Below are 24,642 nucleotides of genomic sequence, written 5' to 3'. Positions count from 1 at the left end.
AAAATCATAACCCAAAAATTTAGGTAGCCACTGTTGTTGCTCCGGGGTTTGCAGTGTCTGCTCCAACAACTCCTTAAGACTCTTTTGGTCAGTCTTGATAATGAATTTGTGGCCGAGGAGATAGTGTCGAAACTTTGCAAGAGCTTCAGTAATAGCATAAAACTCTCTAGTATACACCGACTGCTTTTGCATCCGTGTTGACAACTTTTTAGAAAAATATGCAATAGGATGAGAATTCTGACTCAAAACTGCCCCTATTCCCAAGCCGGAAGCGTCGGTTTCCAGAATAAACTCTTCCTTGAAATTGGGCACCGCCAGTACAGGTGCTGAAGTAAGGGCCTCCTTTAATTTCATAAAAGCATTAGTGGCTGATTCAGACCATTGAAAAGAGTCCTTTTTAAGCAACTCAGTTAGAGGGGCTGCAATAGAGGCATAATTTTTAACAAACCGTCGATAGTACCCAGTAAGACCTAAGAATCCTCTTAATTGTTTCAGTGTGGTAGGTTGAGGCCATGCTTTAACAGCTTCTAACTTGCTAGTTTCCATAGCAATCCCTGCTCCAGTTAATATATGTCCCAAATAATCAATTTCCCTGACACCAAAGGAACATTTAGAAAATTTAGCATAAAGTTGGTGTTGTTGTAATGTTCTCAATACAAATTCCAAATGAGCGAGATGGTCCGCCCATGTAGCACTGTAGATTAATATATCATCAAAAAATACCAACACAAATTTTCTCAAAACACCCTTAAAAACTTCATTCATCAAACTCTGGAATGTGGCGGGTGCATTAGTCAAACCAAATGGCATAACTAGCCACTCAAAATGACCATGATGAGTTCGAAAAGCTGTCTTATGCCTATCTTCCGGTTTAAGCAATATCTGGTGATAACCAGATCGCAAGTCAAGCTTTGAAAAAAAACAAGCACCAAAGACCTCATCTATCAACTCATCAACCGTAGGTATAGGAAATGTGTCTTTGATGGTAATAAAATTAAGAGCTCTGTAATCAGTACAAACCCGCCAAGATCCATCTTTCTTTTTGACCAATATGATTGGAAAAGAGAAAGGACTGGTACTGGTTTGCACCATTCCTTCTTGCAACAGACCGACCACTAACTTCTCAATTTCCTCCTTCTGACTATGAGGATATCGATAGGCTCTAACTTTAATTGGTTGAGAACCTTCAACCAAAGGAATGGAGTGGTCATGTGTCCTAGGAGGAGGTAAGGACGTAGGATTTCCAAACACCGCAGCATATGTATGTAGCAATAGAACCAATTCAGGTTCCATATCCTGAGGGAGTTCTAGCTCTGGAAATTGCTGAGAAGTCGGTTCAATGAGTTGCATACTAAAAATTTCCGCAATGGATTTGGTATGGACCAGTCTTTTTATATGGTGGCATTGTGCAGGAGTAGGCAAAATTGTATGATCACCTTGTAATGTTACATACTTGTCATTGTATAAGAGCTTCAACTGTAATGAAGAGTAATCAGCAATGTGTGGCCCAATGGATTTTAACCAGCTAGCACCAAGAACTAAGTCAGCTCCAGAAACTGGTAGTAAAAAAACTGGTAATTGAAATTTGACTCCCTGTGCCCGAATAGTTAGCTCACTAACCAAGCCTTCAGCAGCCATGTAATTACCATTCCCCACCATAACTCTGAACATATGAGCTGGTTCAACAGGTAATTTCAAGAACTTAGCAATTCTTGGTTGAAGGAAATTATCAGAGCTACCTCCATCAACCAAAACCTGGACAGGCAGAGAACCAATGTGTGCAACAAAACGGATGGTACCAACTCCTGCTCCTCCATTCAAAGCCTTGAAGGACAAATGCAATGCCTCCTTAGTGTCCACCACTCCCGCTGTACTATTGAGAGAGTCCATTTCTGGTTGCACGGTTTCTAACTCCTTTTCATCCTCTTCCATTTGTAACAGTAAATACTGTCTGTTGGGACACTTATGATTGAAAGAAAATTTCTCATCACAAAAATAACAAAGGCCCTTCTCTCGACGTAATTGCATTTCTGCAGGACTGATTTTCTTCACATTGGAATTTCTAAAAGGAGGTCCTGAAGGGGTGGGTAATAATGGAGGTAGAGGCTGGGAATTATAACGAGGCTTCAGAGGGTGTCTAGGAACATTATTCTGGTTAGAATTGAAGGTAATATTGGAATATCGATGGCCCTGTGGTGGGTTTCGAACAATAGCCTCAGGGGCATATTTTTCCTCGAACAATTTAGCCAGTGACACAACTCTCAATAAATTTGGAGGACTCTGAGCTACCACATCGCATCTAATATCCTTATTCAACCCACTCAAAAAGCAATTTAAAAGAACTTCAGAAGTTAACCCTTCAGATCGATTGGCTAAACTCATGAATTTCAGGTAGTAATCAGCAACTGTACCATTTTGTGTCAATTTGAACAACTCAGCCATGGGGTTATCAAACGGGGAAGGACCAAATTGGGACTCCAGGGCACGTTTCAAATCATTCCAAGACTGGAAGACATGCTCGTTCTACAACATCTGAAACCATGGAATAACATCCTTCTCAAAATGCATCGCAGCTATTTCCACTCTCTCCAAATCCGGAGTATTGTGGTAATTGAAGAATTTTTCTGCCTTAAAGATCCATTCTAACACTGGAGTGTGACCATCGAAATGAGGAAAACCCAACGATATGTCGCGAACAGGCATCGCTACAGAGAACATCCCAGAATTTGCAAACTGTGCTCCATTCTTTGAGTTCGTATCACCAACGTGCTGAGTTTGAAGTTTGATTAGATGATCAATGGCTATCTGCATCTGATTCATACGCTGCTCTGTTTTATCAATCAGGTCTTGATTCATCTTATCTCTATCATTTTGCTTTTCCATCCAGCTCACCAACGAGGTAACCTGTGTCTGTAAATCTTTTAAACGTGTGTTCTCAGCCATTGGAGTCGATGAAAGCACCAATGTAACAGTAATGATACAGTAATATGATAGGAAAATTCAAAATGGAATGAATCTTATTTAAATGAATCAATGTCTCTGTCAACAACAATATAAAAAGAAGTTTATGGATTCTGTAAGGGAAATGTAACGAAATAGAATCCCAAAAATATTATCGGCTGCATGAACCGAGGGTCGTCCTGCACAGAAAATGGGTAAGGTCAGAGAACAGAAAAAGCAATGAGGAAATTCTGGAAGAGAGAGAGATACTTGCCACATTCCACATGCCCCCCAACTAACGCGCAAATCCTTTTAAAAGAGAATTTTCCTTACGAATCCTAGTGCTGCGTCTGCTCTCCACCTCCTGCTGATCAAGTTCCACGTGTCCCTGATCACGTTCCACCTGTCTTTCATTCATAATAACATGTCGTTCCCTCCCATCATGCAGCTCACGTGTTACAACATGGATTGATATATCCTGTACAAATCAATTTTATGTGAGATCCCAATAAATTGAGTTGGCCCATATTCGTTCACCCTTTCTTCAACTAGCTTCATTATTTTTTTAACATAAAAATTTCAGATACTATGATGTAATATATTACTTATTATATATAATTAAGTTTATTCAGTCAATATTATAAAAAAAATTCCGGGTCAGAAGACAACGTGGTGGACTAAAGAAAACTGTCTTTTTTTTTCTAATATAAATTTTATTGTATAAGTATTAGTCAATACCATGTACACATTTCTCAGTTAGAAGTAAAAAGTTTATTTAGAATTTGGTGATGAAAAAACTATTTCACCCTAAAATTTATAACTGATTTTGTATGTTGTTGCTTTCTGCAACATGACTTTTTCTTGTTACACCGGCGACAAATTCAAATACCAAGACTGTTCCCGTAACTTTGTAGTATCGAAATTGGTCGCTGAAGAGCCTCAGAAATCGTTGGAGTAGTGAATTTTATGATTCTTGTATTGGGGTAAGTGCAGTTAAATATCTGGGAATTCCTAATCCGAATTAGAAAATTCATGTTCCAAATTGGTGATTTCAAAAGGGTTCGTTTTCTGGAATGTTGTTCAAGAATCCCATTTGAAAGCTTCGTTTTCACAACTCCACAACCCCATTTCTGCAGTTTTGTTCTTTCACCAAGATTTGAAGTGTAGATGAATCTATTATGGTGCAGGAAGTAATAGCCCAAATATAGATATAAATGGGCGTGTAAGCCCAAATAAGCGGGCCGAGAAACCCGACCCGAAATTGGAGAAGCAAGCAAAACCCTCGCTCTTCATTTCTATCCCGCGCCTGGTTTTCTACTCTGCATGTTGTTGCTTTGTCGCACACAGTCTCGCCTCGCTCACTCTGTTATCCGTGTTCAAACTTCGGCTGTACACAGGTTACATTCATCTAAAAACGCCGTTTAAACTTCCATTTTTCCCATTTCTCTGTTCTTGTTTTCGATCTGAAACTCATTGTTTTCGGTGCTTGTAGCTTCCGTTACCTGACAGACATGGCGAGCGATGGCGGGAAGAGCTTCGCGCGCCGGGACCGTCTTCGCGAGATCGAGGTGAAGGTTCAGAAATGGTGGGAAGAGAAAGAGGTCTTCAGAGCCGAACCGGGCGAGGTAAACCCTAAACCGGGCGAGAAATTCTTCGGCAACTTTCCTTTCCCTTACATGAACGGTTACCTTCACCTTGGCCACGCCTTCTCCCTCTCCAAACTCGAGTTTGCAGCCGCATTCCACCGCCTCCGCGGTGCCAATGTCCTCCTCCCCTTCGCCTTCCACTGCACCGGCATGCCAATCAAAGCATCCGCCGACAAACTCGCTCGCGAGATCCGCAATTTCGGTGACCCGCCCGTCTTCCCCACCCAAATCGAAGAAGAAGAACAGCAACAAGAAGATGAACCTTCTGGAGATGGTGCTCCTCCTGATAAATTCAAAGGGAAAAAGTCAAAGGCTGCTGCGAAGTCAACGGGACAGGTTTACCAGTGGGAGATCATGCGAAGTGTAGGGATTTCTGATGCTGAGATATCCAAGTTTCAGGATCCTTATAAGTGGCTTTCTTACTTTCCACCTTTGGCTGTTGAAGACCTTAAGGCTTTTGGATTAGGTTGTGATTGGAGAAGGTCGTTTATTACTACCGATATGAACCCTTATTATGATTCCTTTGTGAGGTGGCAGATGAGGAAGTTGAAGTCCATGGGGAAGGTTGTGAAGGATGTGAGGTATACTATTTTTTCTCCATTGGATGGTCAACCTTGTGCGGATCATGATAGAGCCAGTGGTGAAGGAGTTCAGCCTCAAGAGTACACTGTTATCAAGATGGAGTTGGTAGCTCCTTTTCCCGACAAATTTAAGGTGTTGGAGGGAAAGAAGGTGTTTCTTGCGGCTGCAACTTTGAGACCTGAGACTATGTATGGTCAAACCAATGCTTGGGTGTTACCGGATGGGAAGTACGGGGCTTTTGAAATCAATGATAGTGAAGTATTTGTTCTTGCTCACAAGGCAGCGCTCAATCTTGCCTACCAGAACTACTCTCGGGTTCCGGAGAAACCGTCTTGCTTGCTTGAGCTCACTGGTCGTGACTTGATTGGACTTCCATTGAAGTCTCCACTTTCTTTTAGTGAGGTTATTTATGCGCTTCCCATGTTGTCTATTTTGATGGATAAGGGTACTGGGATCGTCACCAGTGTGCCCAGTGATGCTCCTGATGATTACATGGCTTTGCATGATTTGAAAGCAAAACCTGCTTTCAGAGAGAAGTATGGGATTAAGGATGAGTGGGTGATGCCGATTGAGATTGTGCCAATCATTGAGATTCCACAGTTTGGGAACAAATGTGCAGAGACAGTTTGCTTGCAGATGAAAATCAAAAGCCAGAATGATAAAGAAAAGCTTGCAGAAGCCAAGAAGCAAACTTACTTGAAAGGGTTCACTGAAGGGACGATGATTGTGGGGGAATATGCCGGGAGAAAGGTTCAGGAAGCTAAACCCTTGATTAGGACCAAGCTTTTGGAAACAGGTCAGCATTTACTTACTCTTATTTTTATTTTTTTAATATTGTGTAGTATTGTTGTTCTTGTATATCTCAGAATTTATAAACATTGCCACTCACTTCCTTTATGCTTAATAGAACAAAAATCGAAGGATAAATTTTTAACCGGAAACATCACCCCTTGGTTAGCAAGGACTTCTCTATTCTAAACTTTGTGTAACGTTTTTGAAGTTCTCTTAAGAAAATGGAACACGAGATTATTTTAACCTCACAAAATCGGCTTAAAAAGGCAAGACTTGTTCGTTACTCATAAGTTATAGTAGAATCTTCAATACATCTCCTCGTGTTGAGAATTAGTCATATTGAGTGAGTCTAGATATCTATAAGTTGTTTGATAGGAGTTCAATAGCCTCATCAAATCTTGTTAGAATAGACAATCGTGCTTTGATATGATATTAGAAAGTGAATTCTAATCTTAACTTGTTAAGAAGTGGACTTTAAGCCTAATTCAACCCCACAAAATCGGTTTGTAAGGTTAGGTTTGCACCCACTTATATATTATAAATTGGTCTTATCTTTAGTCGATGTGGAACTTCTAACACTCCCCTCACGCCGAGGTATAGATATCATTTCAAGCTTGAGACTGGATATTAATAGGTGGTCCGATAGCGAGTGGAACAACATGACTCACACAATTCTCGCTAGGATAGGTTTTAACCTGTTTCTGATACCATGTTAAGAAGTGGATTTTAAACCTAACTCAATCTCACAAAACCAGCTTGTAAGGTGAGATTTGCACCTACTTATATATTATAGATTGGCCTTATTTCTAGTCGACGTGAGACTTCCAACATAATTTAATCTCACAAAACTTAATCAAGTTGGTGCGTTTGAGTTTGTAACCTGTCCTAGAAGACCTAGATTGTCCTTGGGCTATGCATTTTTGGTAGGGTGTGTCCCCCATCCCTTTTCCCTGTATCTCAGACCAGTTGCTTCTCCTTGATCTTAAGCTTAGAGGATGAGGTGACGGTGGTCAAGATATGGACTCATGCTGCCTGTCCATGTATTATAAATACGTAAGCTTCTGAAGGGGGCTGTATGGGCCATAGTCGATTGGTAGATTACCAGATTACCCACAAGGGTACAATAAATTGGGATATTTTTAAAAGTTTATTTGTTACATTATTAGTGTTTTCAAGGGATAGCAGCTAAACGATTGAATAAAAAATTGAGATTTTTTTTGGTTTACTAAATACATCGAGTTCTATCTCGCATTTATTCATTCTGCCTTTTTTGACAAATAAATATTCATCTTAATTCTAAAGTATATGAATTTAAAAGTATAATTAAATTTGGGTAATGTAAAAAATATTTAAATTTGTTTTTGTATTACAAAACATCTACGAACAATTATTTATGAATACTGTATCATGTAAACTTCGTTGCTGAGGCTAACGACATGCATGTCTTTTGGAATAGTGTTTACCTTCAAATTTGAGTTGATAATGTCCCCAGCAAAACTGTTTTGTAGTTTTCTTTTTACTATTTTGAGATTGTTGAATTGTTCTGAAGTTTTTTGCGTTTTTTTCAATGTCGTGTCTGTATTGTTCTCTGTAATCTTGCCACCACTACTAATTTTTCTGGCTCCACCTTCCAGGTCAGGCTATTGTCTACAGTGAACCAGAGAAACGGGTGATGTCAAGGTCTGGTGATGAATGCGTTGTAGCCCTTACAGATCAGTGGTACATTACATACGGAGAATCAGAATGGAAGAAGTTGGCAGAGGAGTGCCTTGCTAATATGAGCCACTACTCAGACGAGACACGACATGGATTTGAGCACACTTTAGGCTGGTTAAACCAGTGGGCCTGTTCACGATCGTTTGGTCTCGGGACACGCATACCCTGGGATGAACAGTTCTTGGTTGAGTCTTTATCAGATTCCACCATTTACATGGCTTATTACACTGTTGCACACCATTTGCAAAATGGTGACATGTATGGATCCAGCCAGTCTGCCATTAAACCACAACAACTTACTGATGATGTATGGGATTATATTTTCTGTGATGGATCATATCCCAAGTCAACTGATATTTCATCATCCCTTTTGGACAAAATGAAGCGGGAGTTTGAGTATTGGTATCCATTTGATCTTCGAGTCTCTGGTAAGGACCTCATCCAGAATCATCTTACCTTCTCGATTTATAACCATACAGCAATTATGGCCAAGCATCACTGGCCTCGTGGTTTCAGATGCAATGGTCACATTATGCTCAATTCAGAGAAAATGTCAAAGTCCACTGGAAATTTTAGGACATTGCGTCAGGCAATTGAAGAATTTTCTGCTGATGCTACACGGTTCTCTTTGGCCGATGCTGGTGATGGTGTTGATGATGCAAATTTTGTCTTTGAGACTGCAAATGCTGCAATTCTACGGCTCACTAAAGAGATTGCATGGTACGAAGATAATCTGGCAGCAGAATCTTCCATGAGAACTGGTCCGCCATCTACTTATGCTGATCGTGTATTTGCCAATGAGATTAACATAGCTATCAAGACAACTGAGCAAAATTACTCCAACTATATGTTTCGTGAAGCTCTCAAGACTGGCTTTTATGATCTTCAGGCCGCCAGAGATGAGTACAGGTTCTCGTGTGGGGTCGGGGGTTGCAATCGTGACTTAGTGTGGCGCTTTATGGATGTGCAGACACGTCTTTTAGCACCCATCTGTCCACATTATGCAGAATTTATTTGGAGAGAGCTTTTGAAGAAGGATGGTTTCGTGGTGAATGCTGGCTGGCCAACAGGTGATACACCTGATCTCACACTGAAGAGTGCTAATAAATATCTGCAGGACTCGATTGTTATGATGAGGAAGTTGCTTCAGAAGCAACTTTCGGGCTCAAAGAAGGGTAACAAGAAAGGTCCTCCAGTCACATCAGTGACAGAAAACAAGGTGACAGGCTTGATATATGTAAATGAACAGTTTGATGGTTGGAAAGCTGAGTGCCTCAGTATTCTTCAGAAAAAATTTAATAGAGATACTCGAACTTTTGCACCCGATTCAGACATAATGGAGGCCTTACAACAGAGTTCTGTAGGTCAGTCTTCTAATTTTAAACAAACCCAAAAGCTTTGTATGCCTTTCTTGAGGTTTAAGAAAGAGGAAGCAATTTCAATCGGCGCACAAGCCCTGGATTTGAGATTGCCATTTGGTGAAATTGAGGTTCTTAAGGAAAACTTGGACTTGATCAAGAGACAGATAGGTCTAGAAGATGTGGAAATTTTATCAGCAGCAGATGCGGATTCCTTGGCTAGAGCTGGAAAATATGCTACTTTACTAAATCAAAATCCTCCGTCCCCTGGAAATCCAACTGCCATCTTTTTAACTCAGTAGCTACTGGGTGAGTTTCTAGAAAATTTCCATTATACTATTTTCATACTTTCCTCTTTGTTCCTGTAATCTAGACAAGAACTTTATTTATTTTTATTTGGAAAATTTAATCTTTCAAATTATTAAACCTTTAGAGTGTGTTAACTAATTCTATTCGAGTCAGAATTTAAAATTCTTTCTATTAAAAAATATCTTTTGTGTAGTTGTTCGAGAATGTTTGTTAGCAAGTTAGAAAGTCAGCATTCTCGTTATACCTGAAAATATAATTGCTCCACTGATATTGCTCTAGTTTCCTGTTTTAAAATTGTTAGCAAAGTGTTAATATTACTATTGTCTTGCTCAAACGTGCTCGTGTTATGTCTTTTGCAGGTTGCCACTGATATTACCGAGATGATATAGCATGATTAACCTGATCTAAATTGTTCTTTGTTGTGGTTGGGGGAGCTTGAACAATTTTGTGGATAACAAGATTTTGGTTGAAATTACCATGTGGAATTCAGTTTGGCTCGTCCTCCTGTCCTGTGCCCTATATCGTCTCAGCTTTTAATTCTATTACACATCCTTTGTTTGCTCTACATCTTTTTGGCCAAGATGTCAATTTTCTGATTATTGAGAAAAGTACATTTTGTACCATAATGTTCTTATGGTGATGGATTATTTTATTTTATAATACCATTCAATCATACTAAAATGTTGTTCAAATTATAGTTGCTGGATTTAGGAGTTCATTTCCTGACATTTTACTGTTTAGATTGAACATAATTGAAAGTCTCTGACTTAGATTAATTGCTAAAATTCCTTGTTTTAATTTATTTTAATAGTGGAGATCAAACTAGTAAGTACTCTTAATAAATCATAGTCTATTATCGATTGAAATTTATTGAAAATTATAGATTTAGGTGACGTACTAATTAAATGAGATAAGACCCACTATTTGAAAATTTGAATAAATTTCAACTACTAATAATGAATGTAGTAAAATGTCTGTTTCAAGCATTTCTTTGTGGCATGGCGTTGGGTTGGACATGCCTAGTTTGGATCTTATTATTTTCATTGTAATTTCACCCGCCATTTTTTTTTCTTTCGTGAAAGGCTAGTTTAAGATGGATTATCTAATTTATAATTTATAAGGGTCTTTCTTTTTACTGCGAAAAGGTTAGTGTGGAATTGATGTATAAGATCCAAAATAATTTTCTTTTGAAAATCATACGAAAATATAGAAGCGTGTGAGAAATCATAAAGTTATTTAAGTAAATATTCTATCTTATTCGTATATAAGGATTAAAATAGATATTAATGATCTCTACATTTAGAATTAGGACAAGGATTACAGATCCGAGGAAAAGTTTTGTTAGTAGTTATGTTTCAGAATATAGCAACGTTTTAGATTACAGAGGCAATAAAGCCACTGGTCAGTTTGACTGTGTCAAAAAAGTTATTCGCTCGCGGTTGTTATTACCGTTAGGATGAAAACGGAAAAATAACGGGAGTTCCAACAAGGCATGCTTCGAGTTGAATTTAAAATTTACAGAATTATTACAAGCGGTGAAAGGAAAATTGAAGGTACAGGACAGCAAACGTTGAAGAAAGAGAAAAAGCTGAAGGAACAAAGGAGAACAATAAGATATGTTTTTTAAGGATAGGTTTCAGAGGCTGGGACAGCGGCATAGGAACCAATGAAGACATCTCCATAAATGAGCCCAGCCAAACCTCCTCCAATCAATGGGCCAACCCAGTAGATCCAGTTATCAGCGAAGTTTCCACTAACCACAGCTGGGCCAAATGAGCGGGCCGGGTTCATGGACCCACCACTGAATGGGCCAGCAGCTAAGATGTTGGCACCCACAATGAACCCAATAGCAATGGGTGCAATGGTGCCCAATGAGCCCTTTTTAGGGTCAGCTGCAGTTGCATACACTGTGTAAACCAACGCAAAAGTGATAATAATTTCAAACACCACACCTTGGAAAGCGTTCACACCATAAGCCAGTCCATGGGTTGGAATGCTCTGTGTGACATCAACCAAAACAGCATTAGAAGTTGAAGATATATTCGATTATTGTGAAAATAAAATAATATCATTTGGAAATATTAATGTACCTTGGCGGTAACCAAATTGAGGAGGAGACATGCAAGGATAGAACCCAGCAATTGAGCAACCCAGTACAAGAAACCAGTTAGGAGGGTGATGTTTCCTCCGACAGCCAATCCAAATGTGACAGCTGGGTTCAAATGTCCACCTGAGCTGTTGGCTGCAACAGACACACCTACAAACAGTGCGAATGCGTGTGCCACCGCTACTGCCACCAGCCCCGTTGGATCCAATGCAGCATCTTTCGTGACCTCGTCTATGTAAAACAAACACAACCAACCACTTCATTATGTGTTACTTCTGCCAACACTAACATGCATGCACTACCATAAAACTATTATACTATATTCCTTCTTTATGGATACTTTCACCAACATTGTTTTATACTCATCGTACATATACCTATATGAAACACTTGCTGTTATTTAATTTACTTGCATTTATTTCAATGGTTTAATTAAATAAAACTTAATCCGTGATTAGCACGTTCATATTGTTAGACTGGAATATTAGAAATTGACAATCTTTTTAAAAATATTTAATTCATTTTTTAATCTTCACAAAATAAGGGTTTTTATTTTTTCCTTTTAGCTTTTTTTTTCTTTATCATCTCCCTCGAATATAAATTATTGTCATTAATTCTTATAAAAGTAACACTTGTAAAATAATTTTTTATTTTAATTTCATTAAAACTAAATCCTTAATTTTTCTTCTTCTAAATACTGTTTTAAAAAGTATTTAATAAACAATGGATTGTTTGTGCATCATCACTCATTAGTTATTTGGAGTTATCATTGAACTTTCCGTTGGAATATACAAGAATCACAAAAATAGTGGAGCTAAAAATAACATTTCAAGCTTTTCTGAAGTATACATATAATATTTAAAATTAAGAATTAGAGGTGTTTAGTTCAAATTAAGTATAATCATATTCTTTCACTTGCATACATAATGAGAAAACTTATATATGCTATATTACAGGCAGGTATCTATTGCTCTCCAATTAAATAAAATTTAGTTTTGTCCTTGTTCATATTTGAGACCCGAGACTTTAGTTAATGGAAAATGTTTTCTAGAAATTGAGTTTACTCAATCTTAACATCCTGCTTGAGAGTTACATTTACCTGTTACATACACAAACGGTTTTAATTTTGACTAACTGTTAGATCTCTAGCAAGCTTAGTGATAATTGTAATTGTTTTACGTACACGCACAAATGTTTTTTTTTTCTTTCTTTTCATTTACGTGACCAAGAGACAGTGTTATGAGAAGTATGAAATTACTGTTCTGGTTTGAGAGTGTTGGTCTCGGGTAGGTTTTTTTAACAGAAAAAGAAAGACAGTATATACATAATTAGTGGCGGTTGAAGACTTACTGTAAGCAATGGCTGATCCAACACCAGCGAAGACGAAAATTAGAGTGGCATGAAGCTCTGCAAAATAGGCCTTGAGAGAGGCAGCGCTAAAAGAGTCTTCAAAGCTACCAAGAGTGATCTTCACCATTTTTGGCACCTCCCTTATTTCAAAACCAAACAACCTATCTTTCTATTATTAACTACTGCTACTACTTTGCCTCATAAATCTTTGCTTAGGTTTATATAACAACAATTCAAATAATTATATTACACATGATTACCAAGGGACAGCCATTGTTGGCTGTCACGGCACCGACCATGGCCCACGTCAGTGGTTGGATAAGGCTTTCATTAATAATCCAAAACCTAACTAATCCCATACCTCACTCTTTTCTCCATTTTAAAACTCCTATCATTTGTTTTCATCTTTGTTTTTTTAGTCATAAGCTCAATAGTTTTCAATAATATTCAACAATAAAGGAGGAATACTTTAAAAGAAAATTGGATGGATAAGCATCCTAGGGGAATATTATTATAGGAAACTCCACTTGCACTTAAAAAATCATCTGTTACTCGTCCTTTTCATTGTAGCCAAATCAACTAAAGGTGGCCAAAATTAAATGTTAATGATAACAATGGTGGCAAGAACATGTTAGAGAGAATTCTATACATATACATAATATATTTATATATATATTTGTGGCTCATAAACTCCCATGATGGTACATTGACATATATGTTCACGTTTTTATTCATTGACTACTTATTAATAATGCCAATGTTTCTTTTTCTTATCAATAAATAGTAAAAAACAGACATTTAAAATAGTTGCCAATTTGATATTGTTTTGCTGCAGCTATCTTTTTTGACAATGATTTTATTTAAATTAGGTAAAGTTTTGATAGAGATATATCAAACTTTAAAGTAAACAATTTTTCAAATATAGTGATTGTAAGGATGCACTAGAGTTAGGACTCTTTCTACCATATTATTTGCTTTTATGTTATATGGTTGAGTTAGAAAATTTCATAGAATTTGTATGTGTTATTAATGGCTCTCGTTAGTGTATGTTTTTTTTTCTATATTTTGTGATCACGATTTTTTCAGAATAGTTAATATTTATATATTTAACGTTAGTAGGTTATGTTGAATCGATTTATATGCATCTAATTTATGTCTGAATCCGATCTAAAGGGTAGAAGAACAATATATAATAAATTATATTTTTTTATATCTAATTTTACATATTCAACACTTGAATTTTAGATTATTTAAACAAATCAACGTCAGTTTATTGTAGGATCTGAAGTTTTTTAATGCCATAACTATGGTAACTGATAAGTAGTGGTTGGACGGCTATAAGAACAGTTTTTGTTTATGTTTTCTCTGTCTTCTATTTTTGTACAGACTTTTATCATATGAACATTCTGGAGTGTGTATATATACCTATTAATTGAAGTCAATTTCTCTTAGTACAATCCTTTGGTAGAAAATAACATCAATCAACATCAGTTTCGTAGAAAATATATAGTATAATTGTTATGACTTGAAAAAATTATTTATTGATGATTGATTTCTCTGTTTAGTTATGATTAATTGTTGTGAACATGAGTGTCGAGATAGGATTAACAAATGTATTGTTTTTTAACAAAATTCTTACCAAATTCAAGTTGTAATGTTTCTTCTAAAATAAGTCGAAGTTTATTAGTAGCTTCTGCTTTAGTAAGTAAAGGTATAACCATTACAAGTTTATACAAAATAAGTATTTTGTGTCAATCAAACTGTTAAGTTATAATCATACAATCCTTTAATCAAATTTTGTTAAAATTAAAAATTAATTTACTTTTGTGTTTTTAAAAGCACATGCATTAAGGACGAACCATTATATAATTGTATATATATATATATATGAAACATTCTTAACATGAAATGAATTGATGGATTTTGAGATAAATTATATAATTATAAATTATTATGATTATTATAATTATTATATAATTATTATACTATACGTAGCAAAAACACTATCAATTAAGTTAAAAATTCTTCTTAAGATGTTGTGAAGTTCAACTGATCTAAGATGTTAAATGCCAAGACTTATTTTTGGACCAAACTGAATAAGATTATACCACAGTAAAAAGGAAATTTGAATAGATAGAAATAAAAAAAGAGATAATTTTATTTTCTTAACTCACCCTTTTAATCATTTGCATAATAGAGTGATTTTCTCTTTTTTCCCCTTATTATTTATATCCTTTTTAACCTTTTCTTTCTATTTTACTTCTAATTCTAGTCTGATACCAAATTTCAGAATTTTTTTACACTAATTCTTTTCTTTTCTTTCAATATTTCATTATCATAAGTAATTTATTGCAAAATTCAAAATTGATATTTTATGATAAATTTATTTAACTTAAAAATTTAAATTAAACAATAAAAAACAGAAGTATAATTTTATCTCATTTCATATAAATATGGAAGAAAACATTTCATTGCAAATTCCAGGAAGTAATTTTTATCATTTCTTATTTTTCTTTCAAATAAATAGCAAATAATCAGTGTTTTAACTCAGTTTTTATATGTTTTGTTTAGATTAAAGGAAGGAAAAATAAAATAAAAAGAATAAAAGATAAAATCATCTTTATCGAGAGAAAAAAAAACAATAACAAGATAAGGAAACTAAGTGGAGAATTATGGGTGATTTAATTGATGTATATAATAAATAATAATTTTAAATTTTAATTTGTAAAATAAATTAATGTAAAAATTACATTTAAAAATGTAATATATTACAATATTTTAGTCTTTAAAATAAAACAATAAAATTAAAGTCAATCCACTTCTTCCACACCTATTAACATATTATGAATCCATGGACACAATTTTACAGTGAAGTAACATAGCTCAGGAATCGCGTCAGTGGGTACCGTTATCTGTTCGGTTAAGTTTTTCACGTTCTAAAAGTACTTTTAAAGTCACTCTAATTGCTTTTGAGTCCTCCATTTCAAAAAGATTATTATTTGTTTATTATGAATAAGGATTACAAGGAAAGAGGCTAACACTTGATAGTAGTGGCAAAAGTTGAGAAGATCAAAAAGAGGTAAAAGTAAAAGCTAAAATCCAAAAGTGTGAAGGATGAGAAAGGGAAAAGTGGAAAACAGAAGCGAAAAGGGCAAAAAGAAATTGGCGGGTGAAGAATGTGTGTGACCAACACTTCCACTTCAAATTCAAAGCATCATCAAAGAATCTGCATTACTCATAGTAGAAATGCTTTCCATTTCCATCACCAACTCAACATCGATGCATGTGTAAGAGAGAGAAAGAGAGGGTGATGAAGCTGTACGCGAATTAAATCGCAACATTGAATGCGTTCAACAACTCAGTGCCCATCCAATTCAATTCCGATCAGTGCAGCCAGCCACTTTCTCTGATCATCGCAGTCTTTCGGTAACTATTGCTATTTATTTCACTTCACATTCTCCTTTGCCCAAAAAACGGTTTCACTGTTTCGCATTTTTGTTTTATTTATTTTTTTCTTTTTCAATTTGATTCTTCTTCTATGTGAAGCATCCTTGTTTGTGTTATGCTCAATTAATTATTCGAGGCCCACACTCGCCCTTGCATTTGAAACTCGGTCCCTGGTGTTCCGTTGTGTAGTAAATACAGTGTGTGGGATTTGATAGTGTTGTTGATGGATGGATGGATAGATAGATGAAGAAGAACTCGAGAGGGTTTCTAGATTAGTTAAGAATTAATGATGGGTGAGTTTTACTTTCATAGTGTATTTGACAAAGACGGTGATGCACAAGTGGGTGCATATGCTGAGCCTCAGGGTGCAAGTTCTAGGGTGCACAGGCGCTCTAACAGGTTTTGTTTTTGCTTAAACTGAAACTCAGTCGTGCCTCCTTGTACTTTGCTTATAATAACGTTCTGAGAAAATAATGAATAACTTTTTTAAGCTAAGGATTTTTTTATGAAATAAATAAACATTGGTTAATGAATCTCCACTTGTGTGAAGAAGTTTAACTATTTGGCTTTTTAAATGAAAATTGTAATTCTTTCCCTTTTTTTGTTAATTTGAATTCAAGAGCATTATAAAAATAAAAAGCGGAGAGAATGATAGGTTCCGACTGAATATATTGATGAAGTAACCATTTAAGAAAACTTGGTTTGGGTGGGGTACTTTGTGGATTGTGGTAAAAGGTTTTAGGGTAAATGTTGATGCTTTTTTTTGACAAATTGCTATAATCGTTTTGAGCTGCTTCATTTATGTGATTTGTTGTGCACTTCTCAGTGCTTCTTCTGACAGGAACCTGAAATTTTCAAGAGGTGTAGTTTTGCATCCTTTAGAGAAAGGCCATGATGAATATCTTGTGAGTTGTGAGATTGAAGTATAAATTTGATCTTTTACTTAAGTCATATCTTATAATCCTATGGAGGAAACAATGGTTATAGAGTATCGTAATTTTGAAATTAAAGTAATTCATTTGCTATTACTTGAACAGGTTTCACCAACTTCAGTGTCGACTTCCAGGGTACCAAGTCCTTTACATGACAACCTCACCTGTAACAATAAAACTTTTTCAAATCATAGATCATCATTGGAAAAAGATGTAAGTTATATTTGTATTTGTATATAATCACAGTGGATCTCCCTCCCATTTTGGTTTGGAGGAATCTCTGGATACCTAGATTCTTAGGTATTTCTTGTGTGACTATTCTTTCAACTTTACGAAGCTGAGATGACTCAGAATGACACTACTGCTTCTAGGTTTTCTCACCTTTCCCCCGAAATTGAGTTAATGTTTTTTCTCTTACCTTTAATTTATAGTAGAAGTTTTGTTTAGAAGTTGAAATTTTGAATTTCCAAGTTCCAACTACACAGGAGTATAAACATTGAAGAGACCTTTAAAAGGAAAGAAATTGAGTATATGATCCTGGCACTAGTTGATATAAAGTAATATGATTAGTATTTGACATACTCTTTTTGATAATAAGTTTAAAAATACTTTATTGTGGGAGCAGAGGTACAATTATTCTGAAAAGATCGTTGTCAATAATGAGAAACTTAGAAGCATCTTAAGATCAATAAATTACAATGGAAAAGAATTGTAGAAAATATTCAGATGGATATAAGCTAAGCTTAAGAAAACATATTGTGTCTTTGGGGAAATGCATCTTTTGTATTTTATCTCTTTTTATGAAAACACATATGGGAAACATGAAGGATTTACATTATTGAAAGGCAATACCAGATTTGTGGGTTTTTATTTTCCTGTAAGATGACTGTAGCTTGGTAGTTCATTGATGCCCGAACCATATGATGTATTTATTTGAAGGTTGAGCAGCTACAGCTACGCCTACAGCAGGAAAAATCTATGCGTATCTTGCTTGAGAAAGCAATGGGCCGTGCCTCAAGTACTTTATCACCTGGACACAGGCACTTTGCTGCTCAGGTAATTTGACATTTGATACTCAGGCCTGTGTTCTATTCACACTTTCTATATCTGTCAAGATAGTAGTGGACATGGTAGACAAATAAACCATTCATGGACATTGGACACCCACCAACAACTGCTTTCAGGTTAATTTGGTTATTAACTATTATAATGTGCAATTCTGTGTATGTGTAGTCTTCAGACTGAAGTATTGTTACATGTTATGTTACTGAAGTGTTCAAGTTTAAACAATCACGACAAAACATAGAATAAGCTATTTAGGATTATAAATTATTAGGACAAGAGGAGTTTATTCACTTGCAAAAGAACTGTAACTTGTGATAAGCATAAAGGGACACTATGCTTGAATTGCAAACTTTGATTGACATGTATAATGCGCTATGTTATTTTTCTCATTCAAGATATGGCCATAAGTAAAAAGTAATCATCAGTTTTATAGAAATTAACTCTTTCTTTTCTTCCCCCTTTTTAGACAAAAGATTTAATTGCTGAAATTGAGTTACTTGAAGAAGAAGTTACAAGCAGAGAGAAACACGTGCTTGCCATGTATAGAAGTATTTTTGAACATTGTGTTAGCCGGCCACCTTCTGAACAAAATTCTGGGGTGGCTTCACCTGCTCACACAAAGCATGAATCTAGGAGGCATCCAAGTATAATTTCAAGTGCTTTCTGTTCGTCAAAAAAGTTTCCCATGAGACCCTTGCAAGCTCTGGTTTCTAACAATGACTTGAAGAACAGAATCTTTGGGTCAAGTTATCCTCCTTTATCTTGTGGCAAGGGCAAAGTTTATTTTGGGAAGACTTGTCCTGATTCCACTAAGGTATAATATATTACTACAGTTACCCGTTTTCTGTCTTTTCTGTGAACAGAAAAAGCTTATAAGTAATACCATCCAAAAGAAGAACCCAATGTACTAAAAATTCTCTTCTGATGTTCGTTCCGACATTTTGACCTTAATCATGTCAGGTTCATGAGAAGTTTACCAAAATGGAGAAAACTCCAGTATTGCGAACTTTAAAGGATCATCTAAACTTGTGCCCGAACAGGCTTTCTGAGGAGATGGTAAAGTGTATGGCAACTGTATATTGCTGGCTCCGTAGTGCAACCTCTGTAAATACTGAAAAGAGTAGGTCATCCACTCATGCTGTACGGCCAAGACATGGTATTTTTGTAGAGGATCGGGACTGTTCTTACAAATCAGTGGTGGAAATATCTTGGATTGCTACACGTAAACGTCATTCTTCACATGCTTCTTACGCCATTGACAACTACAGGTCGGTTCTTTAAAATTGATGAGTTTAAGATGATGCTATATTAAAAGTGTGAATACCAAGAAGGTGCTTCTCATGCACTTACAAAGAGTCTTCTTAATGCAGTGGCATACCATGAAATATTTTGTGTTGATTGAAAAAATAGAAACTCGACAACTAATAGTTCTCTGGCAATTTTAGTAAGAGTTATTTACAATTACCCTCTATTATATGTTTATCGTCGACTGTACAATGATTTGCGAGACAATTTCTGTTATTTGATTGACACTTACAAAATGCATTAATCTTCTGTGATTTATGTTTATAGTATTGCGGCCAAAAAAGAAATTCTGACTACTGGAAGGCCGTTAATAGATTCTAAAGTTTACTTAAATTTCACACAATTTTTCATACAAAATCTTTATATTGTAGAATGTCAATATTGATACAATGGGCTTAACAGTTAAAGCTAGTCAAATGACTTTATTGGTTCATAATGCACTTTATTTTATTAGGTGTGTGCTGACTTAATAATGCAGCACATAAGTGTTAATACAGAAAAAGTTAATATCATATATGAATAAATTGGAAAGTATGCGAGAGCAACAATCTTAAGAAATAAATGGCAAAATTTTGCCTCATAAAGGTCCTGCTAAATGTAGTTCATCATATGAAGGATGAGCCAATAAATAAAATAGGAAAACATCAATAATATCTCTTAAAGAAACTATTTGAAACCTTTATATAAACGTAATGTAATTCCTTACAGTTTAATCTTTTAGAGAACACAAAAAGTTTGCTTAATCTGCTTAACTGACAGTCTATTAAGGGAAAAATTTTCAGTTTTAGTTTTCTGTGTAATTGTTATTTTTGTCCAACCACTCCCTAGATTATAATGATTAAATTGTGGACATAACCCGTTCCTTCCTCACTTCCTTCAGAGTACTAGTTGAACAGCTCGAAAGGGTGAATATCAGTCAAATGGAACATGATGGACAGATTGCGTTCTGGATCAATGTGCATAATGCTCTTGTGATGCATGTAATATTCACGCTCACATGACTATGATTTTTATTTAGCCAACTTTCAGAATGTATAACTTTATTTTACTGATAATAGGCATATTTAGCATATGGAATTCCCCAGGGTTCTCTGAAGAGGCTGGCCTTGTTTCACAAGGTAGTGTATTTCTTTATTCAATTGGATATTCTACTTAGTCAGCTCCAAGTTATTAACACTTTAAGAATGTTTATTAAAACTTACGAAGGATAATACTTTCCTGAAGTGTCTTCCATCAGCCAATCTTTGTTGGGCTCACTGCTGTGCCTAGACCAGGAACCATATCTAAATAATGTTTATTTCAATTTTTTTAATCCAACAAATTATAAAGAAACCATGTCCGAATAATGTTTATTTCATTTTTTTAATCCAACAAATTACAAAGAAACAGTCACGTCTACATGGAACATAAACTAAATTCTGTCTTTGTAGGAGGAAGAAAAAGAAACTCCTATTCACCTACTCTTGATTACTTGTTATCATTTACATGGATTAAGTTGTCAAAAGGCATATCATCTAAATATGCTTCGCTATTTGGAGGCATTTAGATTCCGATGGGTAGTAACTTACGTTAGTTAACACATAATATCATTGAGATACACCTTTAGGCCTTTCAATTTCTCACCGGTGCAATATTGTTCTTAATTATTTTTTAATTGATACGTTGTGGAAAATATGAAATGATAAGTGCAATTGTGTAGTGCAGGCTGCTTACAATATTGGTGGTCATATCATAAGTGCAAATGCCATTGAACAAGCAATATTTGGCTTTCGAACCCCCCGCATTGGACGGGTACTCCTCTGACCCTTGTGCATTTAAATGGTGGAATATTTTGATTGATCCAAATAGTGTAACTCTATGTGTATGTATATATGCCTTTCTGTTTTGACCCAAGGGTTATTACAAATCACAGATTCTTCCCTTGATTTGCATCTGCTGCTTGCAAGCATATATTTTTTTAGAAGGTCATTAATGAATCCGTTTGAACGTGGATATCATTAAATTGGTATTGCACTGCTATGGTTTAACAATCCCCATCACCAATGATCTTCTAAAGTAATACGGTTGTTTTCTGGACAGGATTAGACAAGGGCGGATAAGAAAGTTATGTCAACGTAGGCAAAGATATAAGCTAGATAAGATAATCTAATCTAGTGTTTGATAGGTGTCATACAGTATGGTAGATAATAATATAAATTGTGCACAAATAACAAAATTCTCCTCGCGAAAGGAGGGGTGACAGTGATGGTGGTAATCAGGAGAGGGATGGTAGTGGCAGTAGATGTGGGACAATAGTGGTGCTGGTGGAAGTACTGGGGACAGCAACAGAAAAGGAAAAACAATTGAGCAATAGTTCAAATAGTAACACTCATGATAGTTATAGTCTTCGTTGATAAATTGTTATTTTTGTTGTGAGAAAGCGACAAGACATGTGATTTTGGTTCTCTGGAGATGAGGTTGAAAGGGGAAAACATTGTTTATCTATGTAATTACTTTTCCTAACCCTACTTTTCTATATAAATTTAACTTAATGAACAGAATAGGATGAGTTTGTCCTGTTTGATTAGCTCACTAGAGGGAAGAAAGCAGAATTGGACTGTTTCCTCTAGTACTTATCCTAAACCAGAAGGGCTCTAGGGTTTGCTTTTCATTTGGAAAGAGAAGACCATGACTCCACAAGAAGTTTTAATATAATTATTTTCTGAGCAAGATGCTTAGAACTCCATTAGAATCTTATTTTCCTTGTATTATAATGATCTTTTTAAGAGAATTTGAAGTGAAAAATTTTAATACCAAATTTTGATGTTAGGATGGCTTCTCATGTTTCATCTGATTATTATTTTTTTTTTATCAAGCACAGTGGCTCGAAAGCTTTGTGGCTGCAGCTCTGAGGAAGAAAAATGGTGACGAAAAGCAGTTTATCAGCTCAAAATTGTATATTAATGATTTTCAACCCCTTGTTTGTTTTGCCCTTTGCACCGGGGTTTTGTCTGATCCTGTGGTAATTTTCTTTTATTTACTTTTTTCCAAGAATTGCAGTTTTAATATCAATGGCAAAATGTAATGTTAGTTAGGGCTTTGATCTTCTTGAGTCTGCATCCTGATCAATGTTTGATGGATTGATGAAGCATAGTAAGTAAAAAAAAGGTAGTAAATAAGAGAAATTCCAAAAATATAGGGTATGATATTCAAATTTGCATCCATATCAGTTCCTGCTCCCTTATAACCTAATTTTAAATTGTTGATCAAGACTCTTCTTGTTACTGAGCTGCAGCTAAAGGTCTACACTGCATCAAATATAAGAGAACAGCTGAATTTTGCCAAAAGGGAGTTTCTTCAAGCAAATGTAATTGTAAAGAAGTCAAGCAAAGTTTTTCTCCCTAAATTGGTGGAAAGATTTTCTAGAGAAGCGTCAATCAGTCTAGATGATCTCCTTGGATGGGCAATGGAAAGTGTTGACAAGAAACTCCATGATTCAATACAGAAGTGCCTTGGTCGTAAATCCAATAAAAAGTCATCTCAGATCATCGAATGGATACCTTATAGTTCTCGGTTCAGGTACATGTTGTCGAAGGATCTAATAGACAAGCCATGGTGGGTATGATTATGACATCTTACTGCAATGAAGAGGTCATTTACTTCTTTTAGACTTCACTGTTCTGAGGAAAGCGAGGAAGCTAATTGTAGGTGTTCATAGAAATTTCTTGTACATTTTAACACTAATTTTTTCTTGTGTTAGATTTGGTACTTACTATCTAAATATTTTTATAAATGTAGCCGCCTAACTTGGAAGTTGTAGAATATAATAATAAACGGTAATATGTTCTTGGTGGATGTAGGTGAGCAGAAGTATAGAAATGTTGATCACACTACTACCATATATGGTTAATTTTTTCTATCCTAAAATCGTAAGGTCAAGTATATCTAATTGTTTTGCTCTGGCAACTTCAGTGTCACATAAAGCATACTTGGATTTATTTATTTTTTGTCGACAATATAAAATAGGGTTAAATATGTTTTTAATCCCTAAACTATTGGCCATTTCTGGTTTTCGTCCCTCTTCCAAAGTAAGGTACACTTTAGTCCTCATACTTTTCGAAACTTTGGTTTTAGTCCTTCAAAACTAACACCGTGAAAAATATGCTGACGTGGCTAACGGTAGACTGACACAGTTCTTTTTTTTTTTCAGAGTTTATCAGCTTTTCTTCCTTTCTCTCTCCCTCGTCTCTTCCTTCAATTTCAAAACACAAAACAATTTCCAGCACTCCACTCCAAACCTCCCATGCGTGTTCCTTTCCCCTCACAAAAGAACATACGGATTCAGATAAAGACGATAACAGCCAAGTCCTTCAATGATCAGGTTTTATGTTTGACGGAAGAGTTCAATCAAATGAGTTTAACCATGATAGATTTAGGAATTTCATTTCTGAGGTTGATCACGAGCCCTGATGCTTCCGGTGCATCTATTATTGGATGGCTCATCACTGGATCATTTGGACTGATGGCAGTCGTATATGCCGTTCTCAAGTGGCAGCGTAGGTCCTCGTTGAATTGGAATAAAGCTGCAGCAAGAGAGAAGAAGAAAGTTTGGAAAAAGTTTAAAGTACCACTGTCTGGTCATTCTTGGGTTGAAGATTTCACTTACAGGGAACAACCATCCACTTGTTGTTTCTGCTTGACTTCCCTTTGGCCTTCCCAAAATCTAGGTACAACAGCCTCACCACATACCCCTCTCCATCGTTGCTCTGTTTGTGGTGTCACTGCTCATTTCCTTTGTTCACAGTTTGCAGCAAAGGATTGCAAATGTGTTGCTCAGGCTGGTTTTGGCCATATTAGACACCACTGGTCAGAAAGATGGGTTAACGTGTATGAAAATCACGAGATGTCTGCCTTCTGTTTTTACTGTGATGAGCCATGCGGTGTTCCCTTTGTTAAAGCTTCTCCAACATGGCATTGCCAGTGGTGTCAGCGCCTCATTCATGTTAAATGTCATAACAAATTGACTAAAGATTCTGGTGACTTTTGTGATTTGGGTCCCTTGAGGCGAATTATCCTTTCTCCTCTTTGTGTCAAAGAAGTTGATGAGGATCTAA

The 24,642-nt window shown here is 35.8% G+C and overlaps 3 protein-coding genes across 4 annotated transcripts; 2 read left to right on the top strand and 1 right to left on the bottom strand.

Moving 5' to 3' along the window:
• The first annotated feature begins 4,222 nt into the window (after nt 1-4,222).
• LOC108335749 (leucine--tRNA ligase, cytoplasmic) lies at nt 4,223-10,024 on the top strand. The gene is made up of 4 exons (XM_017571883.2): nt 4,223-4,337; nt 4,433-5,964; nt 7,595-9,343; nt 9,703-10,024. Exons 1-3 carry the CDS (start codon nt 4,264-4,266, stop codon nt 9,334-9,336), a joined length of 3,348 nt encoding a protein of 1,115 aa, XP_017427372.1. The 5' UTR covers nt 4,223-4,263; the 3' UTR covers nt 9,337-9,343; nt 9,703-10,024.
• A 799-nt stretch (nt 10,025-10,823) lies between these two features.
• LOC108335087 (probable aquaporin TIP2-2) lies at nt 10,824-13,005 on the bottom strand. The gene is made up of 3 exons (XM_017571025.2): nt 12,801-13,005; nt 11,434-11,681; nt 10,824-11,341 (listed from the first exon to the last, which is right to left on the bottom strand). Exons 1-3 carry the CDS (start codon nt 12,925-12,927, stop codon nt 10,967-10,969), a joined length of 750 nt encoding a protein of 249 aa, XP_017426514.1. The 5' UTR covers nt 12,928-13,005; the 3' UTR covers nt 10,824-10,966.
• Nucleotides 13,006-16,251: 3,246 nt separating this feature from the next.
• On the top strand, nt 16,252-23,530 carry LOC108336047 (uncharacterized). Of its 2 annotated transcripts, none has more exons than XM_017572345.2 (11): nt 16,252-16,646; nt 17,089-17,152; nt 17,285-17,392; nt 18,119-18,235; nt 18,711-19,058; nt 19,205-19,512; nt 20,430-20,529; nt 20,608-20,667; nt 21,254-21,340; nt 22,410-22,550; nt 22,824-23,530. In XM_017572345.2, exons 1-11 carry the CDS (start codon nt 16,534-16,536, stop codon nt 23,151-23,153), a joined length of 1,776 nt encoding a protein of 591 aa, XP_017427834.1. In that variant the 5' UTR covers nt 16,252-16,533; the 3' UTR covers nt 23,154-23,530. The 2 variants fall into 2 exon arrangements, with proteins under 2 accessions (XP_017427834.1, XP_017427833.1); XM_017572344.2 differs by having other exon boundaries at nt 16,253-16,646; nt 17,074-17,152.
• The last annotated feature ends 1,112 nt before the right edge of the window (nt 23,531-24,642 follow it).

The sequence above is a fragment of the Vigna angularis genome, chromosome 10 (genome assembly GCF_016808095.1).
Source record: "Vigna angularis cultivar LongXiaoDou No.4 chromosome 10, ASM1680809v1, whole genome shotgun sequence".
In the NCBI taxonomy this organism is placed as follows: domain Eukaryota; kingdom Viridiplantae; phylum Streptophyta; class Magnoliopsida; order Fabales; family Fabaceae; genus Vigna; species Vigna angularis.
This window is presented reverse-complemented; position numbering and strand designations above follow the sequence as displayed.

Bases quoted from the DNA above. Each gene is read 5' to 3' on its own strand.
- LOC108335749 (XM_017571883.2), top strand. From the start codon at position 4,264: ATGTTGTTGCTTTGTCGCACACAGTCTCGCCTCGCTCACTCTGTTATC. The intron at 4,338-4,432 runs GTTACATTCATC...CGGTGCTTGTAG, and splicing joins CAAACTTCGGCTGTACACAG to CTTCCGTTACCTGACAGACA. The intron at 5,965-7,594 runs GTCAGCATTTAC...TCCACCTTCCAG, and splicing joins GACCAAGCTTTTGGAAACAG to GTCAGGCTATTGTCTACAGT.
- LOC108335087 (XM_017571025.2), bottom strand. From the start codon at position 12,927: ATGGTGAAGATCACTCTTGGTAGCTTTGAAGACTCTTTTAGCGCTGCC. The intron at 11,682-12,800 runs GTAAGTCTTCAA...TGTTTTACATAG, and splicing joins TGGATCAGCCATTGCTTACA to ACGAGGTCACGAAAGATGCT. The intron at 11,342-11,433 runs GTACATTAATAT...GATGTCACACAG, and splicing joins TCAATTTGGTTACCGCCAAG to AGCATTCCAACCCATGGACT.
- LOC108336047 (XM_017572344.2), top strand. From the start codon at position 16,534: ATGATGGGTGAGTTTTACTTTCATAGTGTATTTGACAAAGACGGTGAT. The intron at 18,236-18,710 runs GTAATTTGACAT...CCCCCTTTTTAG, and splicing joins ACAGGCACTTTGCTGCTCAG to ACAAAAGATTTAATTGCTGA. The intron at 21,341-22,409 runs GTACTCCTCTGA...TATCAAGCACAG, and splicing joins GAACCCCCCGCATTGGACGG to TGGCTCGAAAGCTTTGTGGC.